General features: G+C 41.1%; 1 protein-coding gene across 1 annotated transcript in view; it reads left to right on the top strand.

Annotated features, from left to right (window-relative positions):
• Cubn (cubilin) overlaps positions 1–9,510 on the top strand; it is a 291,759-nt gene that overhangs the window by 187,833 nt on the left and 94,416 nt on the right. The window contains exons 49-53 of the mRNA XM_008833899.3: positions 425–599; positions 1,725–1,903; positions 3,390–3,599; positions 4,248–4,388; positions 5,063–5,244. Coding sequence (XP_008832121.1) covers positions 425–599; positions 1,725–1,903; positions 3,390–3,599; positions 4,248–4,388; positions 5,063–5,244 — 887 coding nt within the window. The remainder of the gene's footprint in view (positions 1–424; positions 600–1,724; positions 1,904–3,389; positions 3,600–4,247; positions 4,389–5,062; positions 5,245–9,510) is intronic.

The following is a 9,510-nucleotide window of genomic DNA, read 5'->3' as shown; positions in this document are numbered from 1 at the left end:
GATGTTCAGTCAAGCACAGAAGAGGACAGTGGATTGCTACTGAGGAGCTAAAGATAGCCCAAGCAAGTCTGGCTGTAGACCACAACATCCCACCTCTCCAGGTCCTGTCCTGGAAGTTCTTATCAGTCAGCCTTGTGGAACTTTGAATTCATGTGTTGGTGTTCCTGTGAGGTTGCATGCACTGTCTGTCGTTATTATTTTGTTAGCTTTAAAGAAAAAGAAAATTTCCAATTTGATAGTTTGGACCTGGGTGTGATGGCACATGCTAGTGATCTCACCTCCTGAGAGGTGGATGTAGGCGGGAGGATGAAAGGAAGTCGAGAGGGGGGTACAGCCAAATTGACTACACAAAGATCACACAAAGGACAAGAACTGTGTCCTTGTTCACCAGATTCTAGACTGATTTAACTGTGTTTTCTGACAGCCTGTGGGGGCAATATCTACATCCATGATGCTGGATCTGCTGGATATGTGACCTCCCCCAACTACCCTGCCAATTACCCCCAGCATGCAGAATGCATTTGGATCCTGGCAGCTCCTCCAGGAACAAGCATACAGTTGCAGTTTGAAGATCAATTCAATATTGGAGAAACACCTAAGTAGGTCACCTCCATTTTGATGTTCCTGCTACCCAAAGTTAATATCTTTTAGCTGTCAGGTCTCATAACAACTTATTTCCTCTTTACACTACTGCCCAGGAAATCCAGGGACAAAGGGACAAGCTAATGCCTGAAGTCTCAAAACCTTGGCTGGCAGCTACTCCTGCCTGCTGAGCAGATTGTGTGCCTTGATACCGTCCCTTGTGACCCTTGACACATCCCTCTAAGAGACACTGAGAACGACTGAGATTTATGTTATTCATTCTTCCTCCCACAGGAAAAATACAGTGTCTCTGGTAGACAAGTATTTATTTCCCCAGCCTCAGGTTCAATGTCATAGATGATAAATATCTGCTTAACAAATAGAATTTGTGCGGCATGACGTTAGAGGCTACCAGTTTCACAAGCAGCACTTAAGCAAGCGTAGTACAGTTTCTCAGTCTTCCTTCATAACCCAGAGAACATGTATTACCATACTGAAGACAAACGAAAACTACATAGTCTGTGAAAACAAAACAAAACAAAACAAAAAACAAAGTGTGAACAGAAATCTACGGTTTCTTTTGCGTCTATTCAAAGTGTACCGTAATCACGTGAATGGCTGTGTGCACAACAGAGCTTTAGCTTATCAGTTTTGGATGCTGGATACTGTTCTTCCAGTCACTAAGCATGAACTGTCTGGTTTGACTTTCTCAGGAAACAGTAGGCAAAGACTGTCTTCTCTTATGGACATAGAGCTTCCAGCTGAGCCCCTTCATTAGCTGTAGTCACAGAGCTTGTAAGAGAATGCTGATCTTGCTCATGTGAAGTATTTCAAGTTATCATGTTGGATACAGAGGACTCAATCTGAACATGACTTTTATATTTTTAAAATCAACTCAGAATATGGAAGAAACTATTCTCTAGTATAAACCTGCATCTTCAGTCACTAATGAAAGGCTTTATTATGATTGGAAAAACATACAGTACTTTAAAATGCCATGAAGTTTAAACAGACTCAGTTATAGTATCTTATATGAAGGCACGATGATTTAATAATCTTCTTGAAGAAAGCTAGAAGTATTTATTAACAAAATAAGTCAAAGTAATTAGCTTTGTACATTCCACAATCTCTCCCCACTTTAGCTGTGCTTCGAGTTACCTTCAATTGCGGGATGGAGCAGATTCAAATGCACCAGTTCTTTCCACATTTTGTGGGCCGTCTTTGCCCCGTAGCCAGATGTCCTCAAGAGAAGTTATGTACTTGAGATTCCAGTCTGGCAATGGTTCCAGCCACGTGGGATTCAAGGCCAAATATTCTATAGGTAACATTTTATTTTCAAATGAAACCAAGTGGCACAATGACTGTGTTAAAATCACATCTCACCTTTCTCTTTGCCTAATTTAAATAAGAGAAGTAAGCAACGTTATGCTTAAACGCATAAAGTCATTACCAGTTTTAATTTCTCTCATTTTTGTGTTAAAGTGCTAATTTTTAAATTGAATTTGAAATTTGGTAATGAAAAATCCAGTTAAATCAAATTTTTGTTTCTTCTTCTTACCATGAAATAAGTAAAATAAAATGTCAAATTACAAAACTACTTAATGGTGATCAAAAACTTAATTTAGAAGAGTGACTTAGAGCCATCCTGTAGCACCAATAGACTAATTGGGCTTCTTTTACTTTCTAAGTCTCCAAATCAGTCATTGAATGAAAATAAATATATTCCCCTGGATCTTTGATTGCTTTATTTAAAAAACGGCCAATAAATGCACATATTAAAACTAATTCCAAGTATGATCACAATAGCATATAGTTGACTATCTGATGGGTCTGAATAGTCTCAAAACAAATAGGTAAATCAGCAAAAACTCAAAAAGACTAGTTGTAACAATATTTAACCTATACCAGTCACCTTATACCCTAACTTAAATTATATGCAGTTTAATCTAGCAGTCACATCAAATTGATAAGAGATTAACAGAATAGTGACTTTTAAGGCTCTACGGAACCAGTTACTGAGGTGAGCATGTATTTGATAGTTGACACAGAGGCCCAGTACCCAGTCCAGCTGCTGTGGACAGTCTTTAAAATCAGCAGAGGTGTGCTGGTTAGTTTATATCAACTTGACACAAATTCGAGACACCTGAGAAGAGGAAGCCTCAGTTGAGAAATTTCCTCCATCTGATTGGCCTGCGTCCATGTCTGTGAAGCATTTTCTAATTGGAGGGCCCAGCCCATTGTGAGTGGTCTGCCCGTGGGCAGGTGGGCTTGAGCTATGTAAAGAGGGCACTTATAAAACCAATGAGCAGCATTCCTCCATGGTCTCTGCTCAGTTCCTGCCTCCAGGTTCCTGCCTTGAGCTCCTGCCCTGGCTTCTCGTGATGATGGACTGTAACTCGTAAGCTGGAAAAAAAAACTCTTTTCTCCCTTAGTTGCTTTTGATCAATATTTTATCACAGCAACAGAGAAGCAAATTGGAACAAGATGGTCCTAGGCAGACCCTAGCAATTATTTGGTCCCTGAAATCACATGTACATGCAAGTAATGGCTACTCATAATGTCTCAAGACAATTAACAGGACATTAGACTACTCAGTAGTCATCTTCCATTTCCCATTATTGATAAGGTTTATGGTATTTCTCTTTCCATAGGCAGTTGAGTTAAAATAACTAAGAAAGCTTTAAGCAAACATTTTCAGAATTTTAAAAACTTTTGGTTATGGTCACTTTGCTCCTAAAAGTTTTCAAATTTACTGATTTGATCAGAAAAACACCTGTAATATAATGTTGCTCTTTTGTGTTTCGCAGCCACATGTGGAGGAACGGTCACAGGGGAAAGTGGAGTCATTGAGAGTGCTGGGTACCCCACCCTTCCATATACGAACAACGTTCTCTGTCAGTGGCATCTCCAGGGCCTCCCAGGACACTATCTCACCATTCGTTTTGAAGATTTTAACCTTCAGAGTTCCCCTGCCTGTGACAAAGACTTTGTGGAGATCTGGGAAAACCATACCTCCGGTTAGTGAAACATGCCAGCTCTCTTTTGAGGTGTTTCGTTTTCCATCAACTTATTCAACTTCTGAAGTTTCTCTACTTCTGAGAAAGCCAAATCACGTCTGCTATCTTTAGAGATGTGCAGATTCAGTAGCTCTGGGCAGCACCAGCCATTGTTGCCCTTGATTCTAATTAGTAGCAATGGATGCTCCGCATCCCAAGTACCATTCTATAGCTCATTCTGGAGGACACTCTAAAAGAGCCTTGCACTGGGAAGGCACCCTCCTCCTGCAGAGACCCAGCAGTGCAACCACAGTGTGGTTATTGGAGGAGTCTCCTGCACTGTAAGGAGTAGGAAGGACAGTGTGTCCTCATAATAACACGAGATGTGCACTTCTAACTCCTTTGAATCGGATCATTTCTTTAAGCATGCTACAAGCCTTCCTTGCAAGGCTAAGCTGCACTTTGCCTGATTGGGTCCCCTCTTCTTCGCATTCATCTCCTAACTGAATATGTGGACATTTCACAATGTTCTTGACATGGTTGCCATTTTTTTATGGGTAAAGGATTGTCTCTTACGATTTTTCTTTGTACCTGGAAAGCAACTCAAGTACAGCTTAAAAGAAATAAGTCACCCGAGCCTACACATCATGAGTCCTTGAACCCTTACAGGAAGTGTTTTGGGCAGATACTGTGGAAACAGCCTTCCAGGCAGCATAGATACTTCCAGCAATGTCGCTTCCGTCAGGTTTGTCACGGATGGCTCCGTAACGGCCTCAGGATTTAGACTGCAGTTCAAATCCAGCAGAGAAGGTGAGTTCATTGATTCCGTTTGAAAGATGTTGATCTCTTATGGAAGACAGACACTCTGCTAGACACTGCTGTCACAATAGTTAGGAAAATAAGATGAGTAGAAAGGCAAATGCTAACGAACAGTCACTCATGAAAAGTTACCAATGGAACATGTGCTACGGAGGAAAATAACTCAGTCACAAGAGATGCTGCTGCCAGTGGACTGCTATCTGAGAAAGCAAAGGTTAAATATTTATATAGATAAGAAGAGAGTGCAGATGTCAGTACAAGTGAAGAAGTGAGTGTGGGTGAGCATTTAGAATTCACATTCCTATATGTCCTGACAAACGGGTAAAACAAAGATCCTGTCTAAAAAACCGCAACACTTCCTTTAGCCTTCCTTGGCCTGCCTGGGTTTGCTCAGAGGTCTTTCATACGTCTTGAACTCTGGCGATAATTTAAATGCTGCCAGTGGACTGCTATCTGAGAAAGCAAAGGTTAAATATTTATATAGACAAGAAGAGAGTGCGGATGTCGGTACAAGTGAAGAAGTGAGTGTGGGTGAGCATTGCACACGTATGGACGTAAATAAGGCCAACAGTTCTGCCTAGAGCAGTCATTAAAACACGTTCTAAGAGCATTCCTTCACAAGAAGCCGTTACTGGAAGTTTGTTGCTCTTTCTTCTGTCTTTCAGTGTGTGGTGCAGAGCTACAGGGCCCTACTGGAACATTCACTTCTCCCAACTACCCAAACCCAAATCCTCATGCCAGGTTCTGTGAATGGATGATCACTGTGCCGGAAGGAAGGCGGGTCATCCTGACTTTTACCAATCTGAGGCTGGACATAAACCCATCCTGTGACAATGAGTACCTGACTGTAAGTGCTCCCTTCAGGCCTTGGTACTGTGCTCCAGTGTGGATGGTAGTTCATTTACCCACATGCCATAGTCTGAACACTGAGTCAGAATATTACCACCTATGCAAGTGTATTCCACATTTTTGTTAACCACTTGTCGGCTGAGGGACACTTGGGTTGCTTCCATCGCTTAGCTATTGTGAAAAGAGCAGCAACAAACATGGTTGTACAAGTGTCTCTACAATAGGATGAGTCCTTTGGATATATGCCAAGAAGTGGTATAAGTGGGTCACATGGTAGGTTCATTTTCAGTTTTTTGAGTTCTCCACACTGTTTTCCATAGAGGCTGTATGAGTTTGCAATCCCACCAGCAGTGAATGAGCGTTCCCCTCTCTCCACATTCTCGCCAGCATTTGGTATCATTTGTTCTCTTGCTTCTAGACAGTCTGATTGGGGTAAGGTGATACCTTAAGGTGGTTTTAATTTGCATTTCCCTAATTACTAATGATGTTGAACACTTTTTAAGCTGTTTCATAGCCATCTTTACTTCTTCCTTTGAGAACTCTCTGTTTAGATCTTTGGCCCATCTTTTAACTGGGTCATTTGTCTTCTTGGTTCTTTGTTTTTTGTTTTTCGGGTTTTGTTCTGAGTTCTTTACATATTATGGATGAGACAAATATTTTAGGTAGAACAACTCACCATAAACTTCCAAAATAATTGTAGAAGCTACTTCAGAGACCATCATCAATCACTGCATGCACCAAGTTTACATAATAGATAAATTTTTAGAGCAAAGCATCATTGCATATGACAAAAGAGAATAAGCAGCTGAAAGCTAAACCCTAAGGACAGCATAACAGGAAAAATAGACCAGGCAGGGCACAAGGCAGCAGCAAAAGTCTTGAGCAGATGGTCCTGCATAGCCATGTTCTCTGGCAGAGATACGAAGAAGCCCTGAGTGGGAAGCCAGGGCTGTAGGCCCTGCATGTTGCCAGCTTCAAAGATCAGGGATTCGCCCTTAGCACCTTAACATCCTCAGCTGAAGACAGCACATGAGATCCGTTGAGTCTCAATACCAAATACACTGTTGACTGGGAAGTGATATGCGTGTGTGTGTGTGTGTGTGTGTGTGTACATTGTATTACAAATGTATTATTAATATGTATGCATGGATCGATAGATTGGATCTATGTCAGGTTATTTCTCCAACCAATTTCTCCCCTTCTTCAGTCTTTCTTATCTGAGTAAATAACAATTGTGCTTGCCCAAGGGAAAAATCCTGGTGTCTATTTTGGCATCCCAGCTCCTACCACTTACTACCGCATGCATACACAGGACCCCCCCCTTAGAAAATCTCAGCCTCTGACACCTTATCTATCCACTACTTCCAATGTCATCGTCTGCTTGGATCGCTCTATAATTTCCAGCTGCTCTCTTGTCTCCCTACATTCTCAGTACAGCAACCAGTATTGTGGTTTCAGATCTACATGTGGGGGCTAGGGGTAGACCTCAGTCCTAGAGACCTTGCCTAACACATGCAAGGCCCTCCAGTCCAAAAATTGTTTAAGTCATACCATGTTCCTATTGAAATATCTCTAATGACTTGTCTTCTCACTCAGATGGAAATCCCAAATCCTTGCCAAGTCCCCCAGCCCGGTAGTACCTGCCGTTCCTTCTTTACCACCTACCTCACCGCAACACTCCCACCTACTGCTTACTAGGATCCAGCCATCCTGGCCTCCCTTCTCTTACTGGAATACACTAAGATGTTCTCACACCAGTTGACTGTTGCTTCTATCTAGAATGTTCCTCCTTGATGTCTGCCTCGTTCTCGTCTTCACCTCACTAAGGTCTCTGCTCCAATGATTGATCCACAAGGCCCTCCCAAAACACCCGTATAAAGCAGACCCACCCTGACCTATCCCCCTCCCCTGTGTTATTTCCCAGCACTCAATGACAGCTGATTTGCCTTGTATTTATTGGTCCATCTCCATATTGCCTGTTCCTACCACTGGAATGCAAGCTCCTTGAGGGCAGGCACTTGGTTTCATTCACTCATGACCCAGTGATCTGTACATCACAGAGCTGATTGCTTGATGAATTAATAGAACTAACATTGTTAGCTTAAAACAAATAAATGACTTGTTTTCAGTTGGTTGTCTTCTGCTGGAGAGTAAATGTCACCTGAAGCACCCTGTGCCGTCCCTTTATCAGTTTTTATTACCCCCAAATGACCTTATTTAACCTTCAGATCATATCCCCAAGTTCTAATATCTCAAGAGCTGAAGTGTCCTTTCTCAGAAAGCAAATATGGAATCAGTGTGGTTTACTTTTATTTGAGAACAAGGAAATGTTAAACCAAAGTTGTTTGGTGTGTCCTTTATTTCTTCTTCTTTTCTGTTAGTTTTCTGTACTGTTTTGTTAATTTGCTTGTTTTTGCGACAATCTCATGCACCTAAGCTGGCCTAGAACTCATTATGTAGCAGAGGATGACCATGAGCTAGGATTACAGGTTTGTAGTATCATGCCTGGCCTAGATGTGCTGGGGATTCAACCCAGGACTGGTGCATGCTAAGGAAGCTCTACCAATGAGCTACATCCCCACCACAAGCTGTGAAAATGTAAAATGTTAAATTATTTTAATTAATTAATTAATTATTGTCTGTGTATGTGTGTGGGCATGTGCATGCCATGCTGTGTCAGAGAATAATTTTTTTTTTTTCGTCTTTTTGAGACAGGGTCTCCCTGTAGCCTCAGCTGTCCTGGAACTCACTATGTAGACCAGGCTGGCCTCGAACTCACAGAGATCTGCCTGCCTCTGCCTCCGGAGGGCTGGGATTAAAGGTGTGCACCACCATGCCTGGCTGTCAGAGAATAATTTAATGGAGTCAGTTCTCTCTGTCTACCATATGTAGCCCCAGGATTGAACTCTGGAGATTAAGCTTGGTAGCAAGCACCTTTTACTGGTTGTACCATCTCTCAGACCAAAGTTGTCAATTTTTAAGAAACATTTGTCATATTATTTGTTGCATAGATGTGTAGACAAAGATGAAGTAGAAAAAAGATTAAATGGCCCTACTATACCACATTTTTATGCACTGTCTGTGGCCTCACATAATTTTATGTAGCTTTAATTATGCAATATAAATTCCTTTGAACACTAATTTAAAATATTTTTCTGATTATATATAATCAATACACAGTGAACACTATTTTGAAAATTCAAAAAAATTTAAAAATCTACATTTGGACATTTTACACCCTGGTCACTCACATTTTCATGTGTCTATGCTGTTTCTTTCCCTTCGAGATTATGTCTCTGCTTAGATCATGGTGAATATAATGATTATTAGGAATTTAGCAGCAGAGTATGTTCATGTCCTCAAGGAAAGATAAAATGAAGTCACGATTTTAGAACTAAAATAAAATTAAAATTTATAGCAACTACCACAGATTCCAAGCCAGGCCTTACCCATCTCCTCCTAATCCCCTTCCCAGAGGCGTCCACGCTCCAGTCCTGTAGCACTTCTCCCAGTACTTATGCCATGGTTTCTAAACAACTTTCCTGTCCACTGCCCTTTAGATGTTTGATCCTCAACATTATTTATTAATATACTTCTAAGGAAGGTGAGGACTTAGCTCCATGCTATCAGAAGTGCACACACCCTCCCAACTTCCTTCCAAAATGCACATGCCACAGCATCCATGTTCTGGTCCTTCAGTGTTTACAGACGATGATAATGGGAACACCATTCACAGCCAAGCCAAGCAGTATACTAGGGCCGCGTTTCCTCCTATTTTTTTTCAAGCAAAAATGACAGTTCTATCTTTTTTGTATTTTCTGGGTGTTCACGCATTAGTCACTAGTTCTTCCACACTTTTCCTACCCCAGGTGCATCTGTCTCCTTTACATAATGTAACAAAGCACATCTATTTTTATCATCAATATCCTTCCTTGAACCTTTGTCCATGTGCGGCAAGCTTGATGCGATCTGCTGTTTTGGGATTTCCCTCTACTGTCAAATCTGTAATGCTGCATTCCTTTCCTGGCCATCTGGCTTCATGATCATGTGCATTTCCTTTGCTTAATTTCCTATTTTTTACACATGCTCTTGTCACTCCTTAGGGAAATCAGTGTGGATGGTAAATTTTTGAGGATTTCTTTTTTACTATCATTATCTGCTTTCATGTATTAAACTACTTTAGAATCATAATTTTGAAATCTCATATTGCTTCTTTGAAGTTTCATATAGTTTCTGTCAAGTTCCTCTTTTTTGAAAAAAAATA

This window comes from Nannospalax galili, unplaced genomic scaffold, assembly GCF_000622305.1.
Source record: "Nannospalax galili isolate Female #2095 unplaced genomic scaffold, S.galili_v1.0 scaffold976, whole genome shotgun sequence".
In the NCBI taxonomy this organism is placed as follows: domain Eukaryota; kingdom Metazoa; phylum Chordata; class Mammalia; order Rodentia; family Spalacidae; genus Nannospalax; species Nannospalax galili.
Note: the sequence above shows the minus strand (reverse complement) of the source record. Positions and strands in the feature narration are given on the sequence as shown.